This window comes from Petaurus breviceps, unplaced genomic scaffold (genome assembly GCF_028583685.1).
Source record: "Petaurus breviceps papuanus isolate PSGF00001 unplaced genomic scaffold, PetGlider_PUasm1.0 138, whole genome shotgun sequence".
Taxonomy (NCBI): Eukaryota; Metazoa; Chordata; class Mammalia; order Diprotodontia; family Petauridae; genus Petaurus; species Petaurus breviceps.
Window position 1 is genome coordinate 2,500,224 of NW_027185694.1, and position 19,915 is coordinate 2,520,138.

General features: G+C 37.6%; 1 protein-coding gene across 4 annotated transcripts in view; it reads left to right on the top strand.

Annotated features, from left to right (window-relative positions):
* Positions 1–12,360, top strand: part of UBQLN1 (ubiquilin 1) — a 62,403-nt gene extending 50,043 nt beyond the window's left edge. The window contains exons 6-11 of one of the 4 annotated variants that reach the window (XM_069105285.1): positions 126–372; positions 2,589–2,731; positions 5,624–5,707; positions 7,543–7,658; positions 8,457–8,625; positions 10,383–12,360. In XM_069105285.1, the coding sequence (XP_068961386.1) occupies positions 126–372; positions 2,589–2,731; positions 5,624–5,707; positions 7,543–7,658; positions 8,457–8,625; positions 10,383–10,538 (915 nt within the window). In that variant the 3' untranslated portion in view covers positions 10,539–12,360. The remainder of the gene's footprint in view (positions 1–125; positions 373–2,588; positions 2,732–5,623; positions 5,708–7,542; positions 7,659–8,456; positions 8,626–10,382) is intronic. The other 3 variants (XM_069105291.1, XM_069105305.1, XM_069105297.1) reach the window with 3 other exon arrangements.
* The last annotated feature ends 7,555 nt before the right edge of the window (positions 12,361–19,915 follow it).

A 19,915-nucleotide genomic window follows, 5' to 3' on the forward strand; every position in this document is an offset into this window, starting at 1 on the left:
AATTTTATATATGTGTTGTTGTTGTGGAAATTGAGGGTGGATTAGAGGGCGAGTGTTGGAATTCCTTTACCTAACCCATGGGCTCCACAGTCTGGTACCCAGAGTTCACCTTGTTCCTGCTACAGTTTGGTGGTAACCCATTTGCTTCACTGGTGAGCAATTCACCCTCTGGTGAAGGAAGTCAGCCTTCCCGTACAGAGAATAGAGATCCTTTACCTAACCCATGGGCTCCACAGTCTGGTACCCAGAGTTCAACAACCAGCAGTAACACCACCAGCAGTGTTGGTGGTACTGGTAGCAATGTTAGCAGTAGCACTACTAGCTCTACTGGACAGAGTAATTCTATGCCAAATTTGGGACCTGGAGTGGGAGGTAAGTTCAGCATGAGCTTGTGTTTTTTACTTTCTGGCTTTAATTATCCAAATGGTGCAAAGATTTTTCTATTTTTTTCTTTATACTATTTCCCTTGTATTTAGTGTCATTTTAAATTTCTTCATTTTGAAAGTTCAGGTTGTAAAATTGAATAGTTGCGGTTTAGTTCTTTCATTGTCACAATGGTGCAATCCAATGAACACAGAAATTTGAGTTGCATTTTCATGTTATCACATCTTCCTATCATTACTCTGATGTAAGGGAAAACAAGCTGTACTCAGTTCTGTTTGGAGAGCCTGAAAATGAAGTGACAGAATTTATGGTAGAGCTGTTAGGACCCTTAGTTCCTGACCTTGTCAGTTTAATCATTTTAGACTTCTGCTTCCTGTAGAAGATGAGATTCTTCGCATTTTCCTAGAAATGTTTAAATGCCACTCAGCCAAATATGAAGGTGGTTTACTTTTATCCAGTGTTTTATATTATCCAGGTTTATAAGTTATACTAACTTTGGTTTAGTGTCTAGAATGTACCATAGGAGGTGAGCAGAATGGGGGATAGGCTGATAGATACACCTTTGTAGATTCTATTCTATGTTAATGGAGGGTTTAAATTCTGAAGCACAGCATGTCCTAAAACGTTTATATGAGATGTTTCCCAGCAAGGAAGGAGATGAAGGAGGTACAAGAAACAGTCCTGAAAAATTCAGTTGTTAAGTTGGTGCTGAATGTTTGGCCCCAGATCATTGAGTTGAGAAAGAGAGAGGGAGAGAGGGAGTGTGAGCAAGCACAAGCATAGTGTCCTAATTGAATAGATATTTGGCCTTGTAGGGAGGAAGACCTGTTTTCAAGTCACACCACTGAAATATAAGATCATACAGCTAAAGTGAGGGAAGGACCTTTGAATCCATATAGTCTAATCCACTCATTTGACAAATGAAGAAATTGAAACCCAGGAAAATTAGGTAACTTAAAGTTTTAAACTTTGAACTAGTCTTTTGACTCCAGGACTAGTTACTCTTTTCTATACCATGCTGCCTCCTTAATGGCTATGTGACTTTGGTGAAGTCATTTAATTCCTTAGTATTCCAGGCAGTTCCCTAACACTTGAACATACTTGATGGCATTGGTAGAACCTCTCTCATTGGGAATTCCCTATACCAGGGAAGTCACATTCTAGACTGAAAGCAAACAAAACTACGCTTAGGTATAAAGCCCTGCGTTAGGAACTGAGTTGTATTTGATATAAGAGATGCAAAGATAAATAAGACATGGTCCATGCCCTAAGGGAGCATCAGGAGGGTAAGACATGAACAGAAATCACTTCAGTTTGAAGCTGGATGTGATAATTAAGTGCTGTGAAGCTTCACCACCTTGATGGTGTGGAATTTTGTCTGTATCAATGACTGAATGAATTGATTGAGCCCTTACTAAATGCAAAGCATTACAGGGGGATACAAATAGAAAAATAAGACTGCCAGTGTTCTCAGAGAGTTCACGTGCTAATGGAGAAGACAGCATGTGGCCAGATGTAAAGGTCTTATTCTTATTATTGGCATTATTATTCTTATTCTGGCAGAGCAGATGTTAATGCCCCTTTTTAAATGTTATTTCCACTGACAAAATCATAAAGTTTATGATACTGAACCATTTAAAAGTACAATGTATTTCAAAATAAAGTCTTAGTATTTGAGGTACTATCTGACGCACTACACCTTTTTATAGAGAAATTATTTATTTGCCATTCCCATCTTTTTAATGACATTATAGTGCCCCTAAATTTTATATAATGAGATGGTTGCTATTTAAAGAAATAGCTATAGGTTCATACCTTGAGAGCTGGAATCTCTTTTGAGTCTGACCTTGTATCACAAATGAGCAAACTGAGGCTAAGGGATTAAGTGACTTGACCAAAATCAAACAGGTGGCAAAGACAGGATGTGAATCCAAGTCCTCTGGTTCTCCAAAGTCAGTAGTTCTCTCTTCCCCCCTCCTACTCCCCACAACCGTGTCATAACCCTTCATAATTTCTCCTTTGTGATGTTTGCTGTATACTTTTTTGGTACCTACTTATACATTTGTATATTTACATATGTTAAATATGGAAAAGGTTTTATTGTATAATAACCATTTACATATTTGGATAATTCTCATTGTTTTAGAATTTGGTGGATTTCCCTTAGGAAAATACTGTATATGATTTATTTATTTTGTTTTAAGCTGGTATGTTCAACACACCAGGAATGCAGAGCTTATTGCAACAGATAACTGAAAATCCACAGCTTATGCAGAACATGTTATCTGCACCCTACATGAGGAGCATGATGCAGTCACTAAGCCAGAATCCTGATCTTGCTGCACAGGTATGTTCTAGATGTTCCATGTTGTGTGAGTTGATTATGTGTAGTAGTCATTTTTATTACAGGTATAAGGCACAGCTGTGTGGGGGTGTATTGTTAAATGTATCTTCAGTTCTTTTACCTTCCAACAAATAATTTATATGTGATTATAGCAGTAAAATCTTTCTTGAAATGTTCCATGTGGGTTCTGCTAATGTTTTGAATTAGAAATACTTTGTTTGGAGGCAATACACATTTAACCAAGGTTATTGAATTTGAAATTCTGCTATGTATCAAGTCATTTACATGTGAAGTTAGATGAATCATACTTTAAATTGGTAATTAAGAATAGTAGAAATGTAGCCTAAACTTGTCTTATCCTGGCAAAGAAGAAGTTACTAGAAATCCTTTTATTTAATTACTAATCTTCACAAATATGACCCTGAGGCTTTTACTCATACGTACCTGTTTTGCCCAATTTTCATGACTCCTTTTGGTTTCTAAAGAGACGCAGCTGAGTAACGTAGGGCAGGAATGAGAGAAAGAAAGGCTACATATATCCATATAAGGAATTTACATATGTAGTGAGCCTGTGAGAAAGAACCCTTTAGATACTTTAACTAATTTCCCAGGAGGAGTGAGGTGGCTCAGTGAATAGAGCATCAGCCCTGGAGTCAGGAGGACCTGAGTTCAAATCCATCCTCAGATATTTAACACTAGCTGTGTGACCTTGGACGAGTCACTTAACCCCAATTGCCCTGCCTTCCCCCCTCCAAAAAGGCCAAAAAAAAAAGTGACTAAAATCATACCCATACCTTGATTGTAGTCATTTTTGACCAAGAATTAAACTAGAATGTTGAAGTTTTATAGGTAGGAGATGAATTTTTATATCTGTGTGTACTATGTAGAGCACTTATATCTTTGTGATTGTGAAATCATGCCAACTAAAGTGTTGGGAAAATATTGTGACATTTTAACATAGACTTTAGAGTATGTAAAACCTAACATTTAATGCATGGCCAAACTCATTTGTGTTACTGAAACTAGTGTGGTGTCAAGGAAAATAAAATGAAAATAAGTCTTTTCATCTTTTTTTTCTTTTTTGCCTTCTGGAGGGCAATTGGGGTTAATTAACTTACCCAAGTTTACATGGCTAGTTTTTTTGTGTGGATGTTAAGTGTCTGAGGCCAGAACCAAACTTGGGTCCTCCTGACTCCAGGCCTGGTACTTTACTCACTGTGCCACCTAGCCGCCCCCTTTTTTTTTTTCTTTTTGGAGGGGGGAGGGCAGGGCAGTTGGGGTTCAGTGACTTGTCCAAGGTCACATGGCTACTAAGTGTTGTGTCTTGAGGCTGGATTTGAACTCAGGTCCTCCTGACTCCAGGGCTGGTGCTTTATTCACTGCACCACCTAGCTGCCCTTAAGTCTTTTCATCTTAAGTCATGTAGTGACTTTTAGTCTATAGTAATGGACAGTATTCTCTCTATGTACCTGTTCTTAACCAGTAAGAGAGATTTCTTTGTCCATTAATTGTTTTGATTTCTAGTAAGTTAGTATTTTGTTTAAATTATTAATATTACAGAAATCAGATTGCTCTTGTTGAGTATAATAAAAGTTTTTCAGCTTGAATGTAATTTAAATGGTATATATCCTGAAATGTAAGTGGGAGTTACATCTCAACAATATAACATTATAAAATTGAAAAGTAAGTTTATGAGTTACAAATGTCAGAGCATAGAACTGTACCATAAGTGAAGCACTTCTGTTAGTAAGTAAGTACTATGATCAGGGGGTGCTGTAATTTTGTTTTTGATGAAGGTGGTGGGAAAGTGTTGGTAAGACTCTGCTTTGATTCTAAACCTCTGCAGTTAGACACTTTATAGCAGATGTTCCCAAAACATCCACTGAGCATATATGAGGTAGCATGTTCTCTTCTTTAGTTTTGTGGTAGCAGTGATGAAGGTAGCAGAAATGAAAGAGATTTTTCTTCCTTCAGATCCTGAACTAGAAGAGGACAAGTGAATTAAGTCATTTAGGAGTTGTTGCTACAGACATTGTTTTAAGCATTATTGCAGGGGTCACTGGAAAGATTGCTGAAGTTGGAGACAGAGGATTAGGATTTTAAACCTCTTCTTTGTGGATTGTTGCAAAGGTGACCTTGGGCAAGTCACTTAATCTCTCTTGACTTAGTTTCTTTATCTGTGAAACAAAGGGATTGGACTAAATGACCTTTAATATCCTTTTCAATCTTAAATCTCTAATTTTATTTCTTTGGCTAAGATGATGTCTTACTTTCCCCAAAGGGGCAAGACCTCAGTGATGCTTATTGGTTGGCTTTAAAACCAACTTTGAAACTTTTCTACTGAAGAAGTGATAGAAGCTTTGCTCTTTCTCATAACTTTACATGTCTACTAGTTCTTAGTTGCATATCCATGTATGTTAGTTGCCTGAAAATTATAGCAGTATTATATTTCTCATCTCTGATAGTAAGGCCTGTTTCAAATAAAAAGTAAAGAAATTTGAGCTTTTTCCTGGAGACCTGTTGCTAGCAGTGGCAGATTTAACTTAGTGGCTAGATTTCCTCTTGGCATTTATCAGGGTCATCTTCTGGATTTAATTGCAGCCTTTTTTAAACAACCTAATACAAATAGTGGCCCCAAAGAAAGTTCTCAGGAATTGGCATGCCATTGCCATAAATCATCCAAAATACTATTTTCATTTTTTTTAAATGCCATAATTGAAAGAAAACACTGCAGTAATTAAGAGATTGAATTTGTGAAAGCTGTTGTCATGCACAAATTCAACCTTCTTTCTAAACCCCAGCACAGGCTTTTGGGGAGTATATTAATACTAAACAAGGTGCATTACTGGTTTCAAATATTTCCAGTTAAAATTGTTTTGCACACTTGCCCCATAGATGATGCTGAATAATCCCCTATTTGCTGGAAATCCTCAGCTTCAAGAACAAATGAGACAACAGCTCCCAACTTTCCTCCAACAAGTGAGTAAGCTTAGCTGTCTGCAATAACTGTCTCTCAACTGTGGTCATTGTTCTTGTCTGGCAGATAGCAAAATATTCAATATAGGATTTGATCATTGCTTCAGTCCACATATGATTTAGCTTAGTGTAAATTTGAACTATTTCTCATTGCTGCAAACAGGTCTCTGCTTAATTTTCTTAAAATCTAAATTCGGAAGAGATGGAGTCAGTTTGTTTTTGAGTACCTGGCATACTGGAGGCTTCACTAATATCATAAAATCATTTCACTTTACTGCTTTCCTAACCTTCAGCATACTTTTCTACCTTTAAAGTAATTAACATCTGTCTGGTGTAATAGAAAAGAACCATTCTTTTCTCTCATTGGCTTTTCATTTTTTCTAACATGTTATGCCCATTTATAAAGGAGTATATTTCCTCATAAATTTGGAATTGAATGAAAGTTGTCTCTGTAGTTCATATTTCCTCACCAGAAGATTGAATCTTTTTTTTGGCTACAATAAATTGCAAAGACTGCCGGTTAAGGCAGAGAGGGCTATTGCAGTTGGTATTGATGGAGGGAACAGTACCACACTGATTCCTCCTTGGAATTCATAGAGTTGGTGATGAATATTTTAAGAGTAATGTATTAGTCTGAATTTAGACTGCCGTTTTCCAAGCTTGACATAGACCCATAATGTGGACCATAATCAATGTTATTTTCCTGTATATGGTCATATAAATTTTTTCTCCTTTCAAAGACATTTCTTTTTAGAGTTGCATTCTATTAAGGGACAGATTGTATTTGAACCAACATGGCAAATTTTTTATAACAGCAGCTTGTTGGCTATTGTGTTTAATTTGCATTGAAAATTAGTATTCAAGGGGTTGGCCAGGTGGCACAGTGAGTAAGAGCACTGGCCCCAGAGTCGGGAGACCCAGGATTGGTTCCGGCCTCAGATACTTAGCACCCGTACAAAATAACTGGCCGTGTAACCTTGAGCAAGTTACTTAACCCCAATTGCTTAAAAAAAGAAAAAGAAAATTAGTATTCAGGGGACATTTTTGATTTTCATAGAATGTAGGTATTATAAAGTCATACATGGGGGGGTAGGAATGGAGCTTAATGCAAAACCACAAAAGTATTATTTGGGGGTAATATAGAATTATAAAAGCTATTTTTTGTTAATACATAACATACACAGTTGACCAAGAATGATGTGCTTATGTGGCGTATTCAGAAAGTCTAAATGTGGTATAGTGGAAAGAATCGCTGGATTGGAAAATTGGAGATTTGGGTTGGAATCCCAGCTCAGCAACTTGTTGCATGATTTCAGACAAGTCACCTAACTTCTCTGGTCCCCAATTTCCTCAACTGTAATTCTCACTGGTTGATGAAAAGGTTGGACTAAATGACCTAAGTAAGTTTCCTTTTTGTTTCTTATGATGCAAACACTCCTGTCTTGAAATCTGCCTCACATTCAGAAATATTTATTAGGCAATAAATTTGACAGAATATTATATTGTTGACAATTTTGAAGTCACTTTATATTGTCATTTAATTCATTGCATAGCTGGTCCTGCATTTGTTTTCTTTTGAAAGGAGAACACAGCGTATCTTTTGCTTTTAGAATAGTCTGTTTATCTTTTGTAATGTTGCATTGAGAACTGAATTAGTAATGATTTGATCAAGTTTTACTGCCTAATAGATTGTGGTTAAAAAAAATAAAGGAAGATGAGTTCAGGGTGTAGGAGTGGATTTTCCACATTAAGCAAACAAAAAAGAAGACTCTGAAATTCATCTTTACTTGTTTTCATTCACATTGTTATCACTGAGTTTCTTTCTCTTGTTTACTTAGATGCAGAATCCTGACACACTCTCAGCAATGTCCAACCCTAGAGCGATGCAGGCCTTGTTACAGATTCAGCAAGGTCTACAGACATTAGCAACAGAAGCACCAGGGCTCATACCAGGGTAAGATTGTTAGGGAAAAATAATTTTTAAAATATTCAGTGTCTGTCTTCCTGAATCCTTGACTTATGATAAAGTACATTTTTCAGACTGAGAGAAACCCATTTAAAGCAGTCCTCTTAGCCATCAATGCTAGGTGCATTCATCACTGGTAGAGTGGACCCCAGAGTATAATAAAAGAAACCTGAAATCTGAATTTGAGTCAACAGGGTAACGTAACTTACAAAAAAGGGACTCTTGTAGGTTATATTAAAGGAAGCATAATGTCCAGAAGGAGGGAGTACTCGTTTCTGAACTGTTTTCTGCTGATCATATTTCAGGAGGGACATTTTTAGGTGGATGCTTGTCCTAAGACAAGCTGAAAACCATTCCATGTAAGGATCATATTGAAGGACTTGGGGAGACCTAGCTGAGAGAAGACTTTAGGGACAATGTAGAAGTGGAATTATACTTACTCTGCTTGGTGCCCCAATGGACACAATGGGGAGGGATAGTACAAGGTGCAGAAAGGCAGGTTTTCAGGTTTAGTATAAGGAAAAACTGACTTAACAGCTAACCAGAAGTGAAGTAGGCTATTTGTTACAGGCTGTGTTGTAAAGAAACTTCCCCTTTAAGGGAACATCATCCTAGATGGTCCCTTACTCCCTTCTAACTCTGAAATTCTGTGTCTTTGGTAAATCTTACTTTTAATCGTGCTTTTAATAAAACATGTATTTCCAATATTCCCATGTAGAGATACGGTGTAAGTCATCAGATCTTTGTTAAGCCACATGATTTTTACTTTTTATGTAATTTGTTCAGGTTTACTCCTGGACTGGGAGGATTGGGAAACACTGGAAGCTCTACAGGAACTAATGTGTCTAGTTCGGCACCTAGTGAAAACACAAGTCCGTCATCAGGAACTACAGAACCTGGACACCAACAGTTTATTCAACAAATGTTGCAGGCTCTTGCTGGGGCAAACCCTCAGGTAATGATACTCTCCTGTTTTTCAAAACCTCAATTATATTAAGTTTCAAATTTCAAAAGCTTTGAAATGGAATTCAGATAATACTCTGAGGAATTTCTATAAAGAAAAGGTGCCATTTCAAGAGTAATTGACAACACAACAAGAACAGTTTTCAGTTGTATTTATATCTTACATGTCCAGATCCTGTTTTATTATTACCATCATTGAAGTTGATTAGTCTTCAACTGATCTTTTTTGGGGGGGGGGCTTTTTGGAGGGGAAAAGGGCAGTTGGGGTTGTGTGACTTGCCCAAGGTCACACTGCTAGTTTTTGTGTTAATTGTCTGAGGCCGTATTTGAATTCAGGTCCTCCTGACTCCAACGCTGGCACTCTATCCAAACTGATTTTTTTGATACTATACACCACGTTTTGACACACATTTTAAGGCACAGATTAACTACAAACCTCATTTTAAGAGATTTCTGGGAATTTATATCCATTAATCTTATTTTTAAAAATATGTAGTCATATAGAGATTATTTTAAAAAGTTCTTTGCAATAAAAGCATTTTGAATGCTCCCTTAAGGTATAACCTTTTTCATTTATTGTATTCATTTCCACGTACATGCATACATACTTTCTTATTAAAATGTGAGTAGGCATTGTTTCATTCTTTGTATTTGAATCCCCATTTCCTAACACAGTGCCTGCTGAATAATGGGTGATTTCTAAATGCTTGTTAATTTTATTTGATGTTTAATATGCTCAAATTTCAGTACAACATTAGAGTTAATGATCATGTAGAGTTCATTGTAACAAGAGTTTTACTTGGATTGGTGATATTTTTAGTATTTCTGTAATATTTTTAATATTTCTAGTCTCCTTCAAACCTGATATGCAAGATGGTTATGGATAGTACTAGGTGTTCTTTCTGGTCTGTGATCATTAATGGAATTTTTTTTTTTGTAAGACATAAGCAATTTTGGGTTTGAATTTAACTCCTTGGACCTTTATTAATAGCATGCTTTAGTGAAATTATTTAACCAGTCAGTTAATAACTTACTGAATATCTAATTATATACCTGTAAGTATCCTTGATAGCATTCATTAAGCTATGCTGTTTTCCTTAGAAATATAGGTATTCCTTATTTCCTATACCTGCAAATTTTGGGGAATGTGTCCTCCCCCCAAAATCAATACCAAACAATAATTAGGGTCCATTAAGGCCCTTTCTTTTCTGGTTATTTTATGCATGACAACTGCTTTGTGTGATTCATTCTTTTTGAATTGTCATCTAATTTATTTTAATTCAGATTTTTTTCTTAATTAAAAAAGCTGATATATTGGAAGGTTATATCTAATAATCTCCCAAATGGTCTTTATTTTAAAAGATAGTAAGCCAATTTTTTACTGAAACTCAGTCTTAAAAAGAAATTGGTTCAAATGCCTTTTTTTTAAAATGTATTTTTATTTTTTTGCTTTCTGGAGGGCAATTGGGGTTAAGTGACTTGCCCAAAGTCACATGGCTAGTAATTGTGTCAAGTGTCTGAGGCTGGATTTGAACACAAGTCCTGACTCTAGGGCTGGTGCTCTATTCATTGTACCACCTAGGCGCCCCCGAAATGCCATTTTTTAAAAGGCATCTTTTATTTGGGGACCTTTATGTAGAATAATTATAAAAACAGAGCAAAAAGTTATTTGCTAACAATTTTAAGTAATACAGTTATTAAGTAAAAAAAAAAAATTTTTCTTGGTAAATGGTAACCTTTTCTCCCTAGCAGTTACAAAATCCAGAAGTCAGATTTCAGCAGCAACTGGAACAGCTCAGCGCAATGGGTTTCTTGAACCGTGAAGCAAACTTACAGGCTCTAATAGCAACAGGAGGAGATATCAATGCAGCCATCGAAAGGCTACTGGGATCTCAGCCATCATAGCAACGTTTCTGTATCTTGAAAAAATGTAATTTATTTTTGATAACAGCTCTTAAATCTTTAAAATACCTGCTTTATTTCATTTTGACTCTTGGAATTCTGTCCTGTTAAAAACTAAACCAATGCAATGAATTTTAAGGTGGAGTGCAGTAGGTTTTGGTTTTTTTATTTTCCAACAGTGGGAATCAATGCTTTTTCACTCAAAGGTGTTGCATGCATCAAACACTTCTCTTTGTTCTGCATTTATTGTGATTTTTGGAAACAGCTATCAGCTTTTACAGTTGGGTGAACAGGTTTTGTCCTGCAACTGTCCAATTTATTTGCTTTTTAAACATTAGCCTATGGTAGTAATTTATGTAGAATAAAAAGTATTGAAAAGAAACAAATTATTTGATGCTATAATTTGTGGTACAATATTGCGTATTGTGACTTAGGCATGTATTTTTGCTAGCAGAGTGCTGTAAGATTTATACCACTTACTGAACATTTTTGCTTCATTTGTATAAAATACAGTATGCACATCTGAAACTGTGCATTTTGAGAAACATACATTGCAATAGAATTAACTGAGCAGGACACTTGTAACCAAAAAGAGAAAGAACAATTAAATATGAAAACAGATACTTCCCTAGTTGTGTAGAATCTTACAGCAACTTTGATAAACATCTCTCAGCAAAAGTGCTGTTTAGGCAACTTCATTTAAAGTATAGTAAAAATGCTGATCCTGATTAGCTCTTTAAGTATACATTTAATTGTACAGAAAACTACATTGTAACATTGTCTTGACATTCGCAGATCAACTGTAAATTACCTTTTAGTCTTTGTGCAGACTGAAGAAGCACTATATTATTCCCAGAAAGTGCTTTTGCCTAAAGGCTTTTCAGCTTTACCATAGATTCTAACATGCATTATGATTTGTAATTAGAAATGTTACTTTCACTGAAAGTGTTGTGATATTTCAACTACTTTTAACCACCATGTAAAAATAAAACTGTTTCTTTTGGGTTTATCAGCTATTTCTCTTGTGCACAGGTAATAAATGAATTAAAAATGATTTGTGAGCCACTTGTTTCCGAAGTGTTTTGGTAGTCCTAAAAGAATAGTTGAACATTATGCTTTTCAGAGGCTCAGAAAGACATTTTGGAGGAAATCTGCCTCCAAATTGGACCAGGATTATACCTGGTAACCAAGAATCTATTGGAATTGAAATGGAATATTGGGTAGTATAGAAATATAATTTACAGATGAAAGATCAAGAGCTGTTGTAACTATAGTAAGAACATTTGGCTTTTCTTTATACAGCCTTCCTTCCAGAGCAATCCTATTTGCCTAATTCTCAAACTGTTAGGGTGGTACATTCCTTTAGGACCAATTCAAAGATGACCTAGAAGTTAGTCATATATTTGACTGACTGGTTCAGTATTCTCTTAGGTCAGTTTTTTTCCCTTGCGTATAGTTTTAAAAAACTGAAATATGTTCAAATAACATGGGTGCAGACCAATAAAATCAAGGGAAATATTGAAGTTCAATTCTATTCTGTAACTGCTTGCTACAAAAAAGGTTGTGGAGGCCATATTGCCCCACTAATCTGTTTTGGACACTTTTCCTTGGTGAGAATAATGTGCAGTACACACAGGCACGAAGAGTGTTAGTGAGTTACCAACGCTATTCACATGTCTGCTCTTTCTGCCTTGTTCCTCAGTCTGGTTAAGTATCAACTTCTGTACTGGCGAATGGTGGTATTTAGTTGTGGGAAAGTGTCATAAGCCAATTTGACAATTTATTAATCACAAAATAACAATAAATCTCTAGCTTTTACACTTCATTTGTCTTGCTTCTTTATTTTGTGAGAAAAGATGACTTTAAGGCCCCACCCCCTTGAAAAAAAAGTAAGGTGGTCCATTGAGCTTATTTTAAAGTTTAACTCCATTTTCACAGTGCTTTTTCTCATTTTGAAAGTCTCCTTGGCCATAAATTGAAGCATATGTACAAGTGCCAGCATTGGTTGCAGTTTGATTGTCACAGAAAGAACACTGGATAGATAGGGTCAGGAGACCTAGGTTTTGTTTTAGGCAAACTGCCATTAACCAACTTTGTGACCTTGAGTGAGTCACAACCTCTTCGGTGCTATAATTTAGTCTTCTGTTAAGTGGTCTGGATTAGTTGATTTTTTTTAGTACCTTTCCTCTCCAAAATTGAGTCATTCTATTTATTTTTCTATTAGGTTTAAGTAAGCTTTAGCATGGAAAATGAAACTGCTTTATCTTGCTGTTATAGTATGATGGGTTGTTAATTACATTTATTCAAAAAGTGTGACTCCTCATACTCCTGAACTGAGAATGTTCAATTTAAAATGATTTAGTTCTTTAGTTTTATCAAGTGGTAAGAATTCTCCTTTCCCAGTTTATAGGATTTTGATTCCCATGTTAAATTTGTATGAAATTCTCAATCTGTATATGTCAAAACATCAATAACAAACATTGGCTTAATGCCTGTGACATCATAGGAAATAGAATTTCAGATGTGGTTTCTTGGTTCAATCATCTAATTGCATGACCCCTTATGGGGTTTTCTTTGCAAAGATACTGGAATGTTTTGTCATTTTTTTCTCCAGTGGGTTAAGTGAACAGTCTTGCCCCAGGTCATACAGCCAGTGAGTATCTGAGGCCAGATTTAAATTGGGGTCTTCCTGACTATAGACCAAGCTCTCCATCTACTGAATCACCTCACTACCTAGCTGTGGTTCTTATCTTTAACTGTCTTAGAACATAATAAAGATCAGAGTTTGAAACAGCCCTCCTTCTCTTCCTCCCTGCCAGTAGCCTAGCTGAGCATATTTATTAGACATCCACCAACACGGGAGACTAGGAAGGGTTGGAGAAGGAAAAGCTTGCAAGCCCTCTTCCAAGCCACTGCCATGAATCAAGAGGTTTAGGTAGGATGTTGAGAGGATCAACAAGTCTCAACTGTCAAAATAACAGCCATAGTCTTTAGTGTTTGATTCTCCACAATTTAGTCCTAGGTCAGCAAATGTTAAACACAGGACACTGTGCTAAACAATCCTTTCCCTCAAGGAGCTCTCATAATCTGCTGGGGGAAAGAAAACATTTAAAGAACCATGTAAAAAGATAAAGACAGGAAAAACTGGTGATACCCTCTGAGGGAAGACAAATTAAGGAGGAATGGGAAAGGCTTCTTGTAGAAAATTATTGATTTTTAGCTGGAACTTGAAGGTAGCTAGAGAGAGCCAGAAGGCAGAGGTGAGCAGGGAGAACATTCCAGACATGGGGAACAGCCATTGAAAATGCACAGAGCTGGTGATGGAATGTCTTAGGAAAGGAAGAGCAAGGAGGCCAGAGTCACTGAATTTTAGGTATAAGTTTTGTGGGGTAGGGGTGGGGGTAGGGGAGGTTAAGCCATAAGAAAACTGAAAAGGTAGGAAAGGGGCCAGGCTATGAAGGGCTTTAAAAAGCCAAGTATTTTATATTTGATCATGGGGATAATAGTCACTGAAGTTTATTGAAAACAAGCTTTAGAAGATCCCTTTGATAGTTAAGTGGTCAGATATCTTGGAGTGAGGAGTGACTTGAAAGGAGTAAGACCAACCAAGTCTATTAAAATAATCCAGGCATGCGATGATAAATGGCCTGCACTGGGGTGGTGGCAGTGTCAGAGAAATTGTCAAGACGTAAGAATGAAGAACAGATTGCAGATGAAGTGTGAGAGTATGATAACTGAGCTTCAAGCATGAGTGGCTATGGGAATGGTGGTGCTCTGTATAGGAGTTAGGAGGAGGAGGGAAAATGTATTTCGAGTTTTGAACATAACTGAGTTTAAGTTGTCTCTAAGATAGGCAGACTGAGATGTCCCATAGACTACTGGAGATGGAGATAGGAGTTGGGAGAGGTCTGTGGATAATCAGCATAAGAGATAATGGAATCATTGGGGCTGATGAAATCAAATGTTTTGGTATAGAGGGACAAAAGAAGCATCTAGAACAGCCTTAGAGGACACCCACGTTTTTGCTGCTATCGATTGGATGAAGCTTTAACCCATCTTCCCACCTATATTTCAGTTTACTCACTTTAATGTTCCAGTCAAGCTATTCCCCAAATTTGATTTGCTACTTTTCTACATTTAAAATAGCCCATCATCCGTAGCTGGAGTGTCCTTAGGTTCAGTCTCTGAAGTTGTTGATTTGCTTCATCCTTTCCCCAGCTAAAAATATTTTTTCCTTCTCACATTTTCCCAGTGTATTTTAGATCTTTCCTTTGTTTCTGAGACGTTCTGCCTTGTATCCATTATAAATGCCATAAACAAAATGTAATGACTTAAAGATAGGGTCTAGCATTCTTTTTCCTCCTGCTTTTGTATCTCTGGTACTTCATCTTTTGCCATAGGTGCTCAATACTTTTTTCAAATGTGATTAAATTGAAATTCCTTAGAGTTATGAAACAGTGCTAGGAGGTCAGAGTGGGAAAGTAATTACAAGGTACAGAGAGCTTCATGGATGTGCTGTCATTTTGAGTTGGGTTTCAAAAGGTCACTTTGGAATTCAGTAGAGGAAAGAGAACATTTTGGCATAAGTAGCAGTGAGCCAAGCCACGGAGGCAGTAATGCTTGGGGCATGTTTGGACGTTGGGGTAAAAAATATTTGGTATAAAGTACATTCCTTCCAACCCTTCAGTCACTCCTTAATGCCTACAGATCAAAATCCAAACAGCCTACCTTCAAAGTTCTACCTGCCCCCTGCCTCGTTTATGAACTGTCTTGGCCAAACTTAATCTAATTGTTCAAACATGGTATTTGTTTTTGCTTTGTTCGGACCTTTGCTCTCTCCTAAAATTCTGTCTACTTGAAGGACAGAGGACACACTAGAAGAGGCTAGTGACTTGCCAAAGTCAATTGGCATCATAAATGGTGAAAGAATAGAAACAGCTTTCAAAAGAATTGCTAACTATCAGCAACCTTAGATCTGCAAATCACTAAAAATGTACACTGTGAAATACAGTATCAAGTTTCATTGATGACTCCTCACATTGGCAAAAAATGATTTAAGTTGGAATTAACATTGAAATGGATGTAAATGGATCCATTGTTCTGGGAAAAAGTCAATAAATACTACTCAATCACTATGTGCCAGATACTATGCTAAGAAAAGGAAGCAAAAGATAGATAATCCCTGACTTCAAAGCAGGCCACGATTTAATGGGGAAGACGATGTAATGTCTGTCTGTATCTATTGTATGCATATATACAGAATAAATAGGACATAACAAAAGGAAGGCAGAATTAAATGGAGGTTAGGAAAGGCTTCCCAAAAAAGATGGGATTTTAGTTGAGACTTAGAAAGTTTGGGAAGTAAGTTGAAGAGAGGTGTTGTAGGCTTGAGAGCCAAAAAAAAAAAAATGCCCAGGCCAAAGAGCATCTTGTTTGTGGAACAGCCAGGGGACCAGGGTCACCAATTCGGTAGTTTGTTGAAAGGGCAGTCCTTGGAATGATTGTAAAAGAGGTCTCGAACAGATCCATTTGGCCTAGCTAGGGGAAGTAGGTTGACAGACATTAAATGTCTGCAGGCTGGAATTGGCTGGTTGGCTGTTTTTAATGTTCTCAAAAAGCTTGACCCCTGTATGCATTATCTTCTCTCTCACTAGGTCTTTAGTGATTTCTTTATTGTGAAATTTAATGGCCTTTTCTCAGTGGTCAGCCTTTTGATTTCCTTTCAAAGAAAACAATTTGGAGGCAGCTGCAGCCTTGTAGATAAGGGGCCTAAACTAAGGTGGTTGTGGTGTGAGTAAAAAGGGATGTGAGAGATTAGAATGTGGGGTCAGCGTGGAGGTTTGAGAAGTTGATGCCTAGGTTGCAGATTTGGGTGACTAAAAGAATTGTCCTTCCCTGGAAGGAAACATGGAAATTAGGAGGGGGTGTGGTTTAGGGGGTCAAGATTAATTGGCTAATAATTGCTAATAGACTTCTCACCTCTCTATTCTATTCTCCATAAACCTGCTGAAATTAATATTCCTGAGGTGCAAGTCTGGTAATGTTATGTCTCTAATCACGAATCTTTCTATTGCCCTTAGGATAAAGCACACTTTACTTTTAGCCAGACTATTGTGATAACCTGTTTCATGTTCTTCAAGTCTTTCCTTACTCCGTTACACAAAATACCAGTTTGACCGGTAACTTCTTTACTCCATATAACTCCAATGGCACTGTTATATCTAGGATCAGTTATCAGTTCTGACATTTAAACTCTTTATAGCCTGACCCTATTTACCTTCCTCTCCCCCATCCTGTAATTCAACCATCCTAGCCTGCCTGCTGTTCTTCATACATGATGCTCAGCCTCTATTTCCATAATTTTTACACTGGTTGTCTCCCAGAGTGCCCTCTCTCACCTTTACCCCTTGGGAATATCTGATTTTCTCAAAACTGCTCAAATGTCCCCTTTTGTTGGATGCCTTCAGAGAATGGTCCATCCAACTATTAGTGCCTTTCCAGCCAAGGTTACTTTTTGTTTTGTTGTGTGTCTCCCCTTCCTTTCCTTCCTCCCTTCTTCCCTTCCTCCCTTTCTCTCTGTCTCTCCCACTGGAATGTAAGCTCTTTGAGGGCAGGGACCTTTCCACTTTTATCTATATCCTCAGTACAGGGCCTGGCACATAGTAAGAAAATTAATACTTATTGGTTGATTAATTTGACATTTATAGCCCTTCATAATTTGGCTTCAGTCTATATTTCCAACTATTTAATCATTTGTGATTAAATATTGGGTAGCTAGTTGGCGCAGTATGTAGTGCTGGGCCTGGAGTTAGGAAGACTTCATCTTCATGAGCTCAAATCTGACCTTAGACACTTAGTAGCTGTGTGAACCTGGGTAAGTAACTTTGTGTGGAGTGGTAAACCACTTCAGTATCTTTGCAAGAAAAGCCCACATGGGGTCAGACATGACGGAAAAAAACAACTGAGCAACATAGAATGTTTCATAAAATGTCTTGATTGATTTTATCTGTGTTCCTTGGTTACAATGGAGAGGTTGTAACATTGGGAAATGTTGAGTCTTTCCAGTTGTATCTAATTCTCCATGATTCCTTTTGGAGTAGTTTGTCATTTCCTTCTCCAGCTCATTTTACAGAGGAGGAACTGAGGCAAACAAGGTTATGTGACTTGCCCAGGGTCACACAACTAGTAAGTGTCTGAGACCAGATTTGAACTGAAGTCCTCTTGACTTCAGGTACTCTATCCGTGTCACCACCTAACTGCCCTTATTGGGGAATGACTGGTGTTAAAACAAGAGGCATCAGAACTTAAAATATGCAACAAAAAAGGTCAAAGAACATGAACAAATTAGTCAGGATTAGTATTGGCACCCATGTCTCCTAGCCCATCAGTATTAATGGAGATATACACCTATAAATTTTCTCTCTGTCACGAAGGCAAAATGGTGGGGACTGATCTTCCCCACTTCCTGGATGGTCACTCAGTGCCTTGGATCTTCATTAACTTGTGATACTGTGCTCCAGTGCCCCCTCTGGAAACTTGTTCTGCCTGAGTTGATGGGGAGTGATGATGGTTCTTGGAAGTTTCTATTCTCCCCCATTTTTGAGTACTCTGACCACATCTTTTCTTTTCCTTTACATTTCTCTCATTTCCCTCCCTCTTTGCCCTAAAACTATGTTCCTCTCATATTTTCCCCTCTTCTGTTTTGCATCTTCTACCCCAAAAATGTGGGCAGGGTGGGTTGGGTATCTACCCAGCTCTGCACAAATATGTAAAAAAGCCCAAACCAAACTGTAACGTCACACATTTTAGTGGCTTTGAGGGATGGTTAAAAAGGATGTCTAGAGGGGAACATGAATTCAGTCCTGTAGCATTTGAAGGGAGATTAGACTTGTTTTGCTTGGGCAGAACTAAGTGCGTTGGATGGCAAGTTTCATTTGGAGGTTAGGAAAAATCTTTATAACAAAGCTGTGTCAAAAAGAGAACTGGAATGCCTTGGGAGATATTGGGTTCCCCTGCATTAGGCATCTTCTGGGAAAGACTGCCTGTCTTTGTTCAGATACTGAAGGAAGAGGTGGCTTCTGAAGTCTGATACACAAATTTATTTTAGAGATCTTTAAATGTAAATCACCTACAACCTTGGGCCACCAGAGGGCAGAGTTTCCTTAGATTTCATCCTGTCTCCTGTGAGATGTTGGTTATTTGTTGTTTGATGATGGTGATGGTGATAATGATTTTGCTTTGTGACTTTGGGAGATGGATGTATTCTGATTCCACATCAGTAAACTGTAAATTCTAGTCTCTCATTGACACTGAATTATTGCAGCCTTTCTGGATCCTCCTTAATACTAGTGTTTTATTGATTTTCTTCCTTCCTCTTTATTTCTCTCTCTCTCTCTCTCTCTCTCTCTCTCTTGCCCTTTATTCATACATATTCATACACATCTTTTCATTCATACATATTTATTTGCATACTGTCTCCTCCTTTAGATTGTAAACTCCTTGAGAGCTTTCTTTGCATTCCCAGTGTTTAGCACATAGTAGGCATGTAATAAGTGGTTACTGACTGAATAACTGGCTTACCTAAGCCATTGTATTTTTGTACTTGAGCTGAAAATGAGCTGTTGCTGATGGGGTTGGGCATGGGGGAAGGGAGGAGGTACCTGACAAAGAAGTCAACAAGTCTTTTTAAGTGTGGCTGAGGTACCTGACAAAGAAGTCAACAAGTCTTTTTAAGTGTGGCTGCAGACATTGCCCAGATACAGATGCAGGTAGGGGGTCCTCTTGCAAAAGGACCAGGAATAGCTACGGGGTATTAGCAAGACTTATCTTTATGGCTTTGTTAACCCAAAGAGAAAGACCCCCAGTTTTAAGCAGTAACTCAGGACCCTGGTTTGACAACACCACATTGCATCTTTCAGGGAGCCGTCGGAGATAGTATGCCTCAAATCTTGGAACTGTATAGAAAAGAAAAGCTTAGTTTATCTACCTAACTCACAGAATAGTAGTAGTGAAAGTGGCTTAGAGATAATCTAGTCCAGACTCTTCATTTTATAAATAAAAAATATTAGGTGAAGTGACTTGTCCAAAAACACATAACCAAAGCTGGTTAGAGACAAAGCTGGGGAACAGTTAGGTGGTGCAACAGATAGAGCACCAGTCCTAGAGCCAGGAGGACCTGAGTTCAAATCTAGCCTTGGACACTTACAAGCTGTGTGACCCTGGGCAAGTCACTTAATCCCAATTGCCTCCCCCCCCCAAAAAAAAAAAAAAAAACAAGCAAAGCTGGGACTGGAACCCAGATTTCTTGATGCCTAACCCTTTCTTTTTTCCTTGACTTCATGGCTACCTCTTATTTTTGGCTGGGAGGCAAGCAATAAATA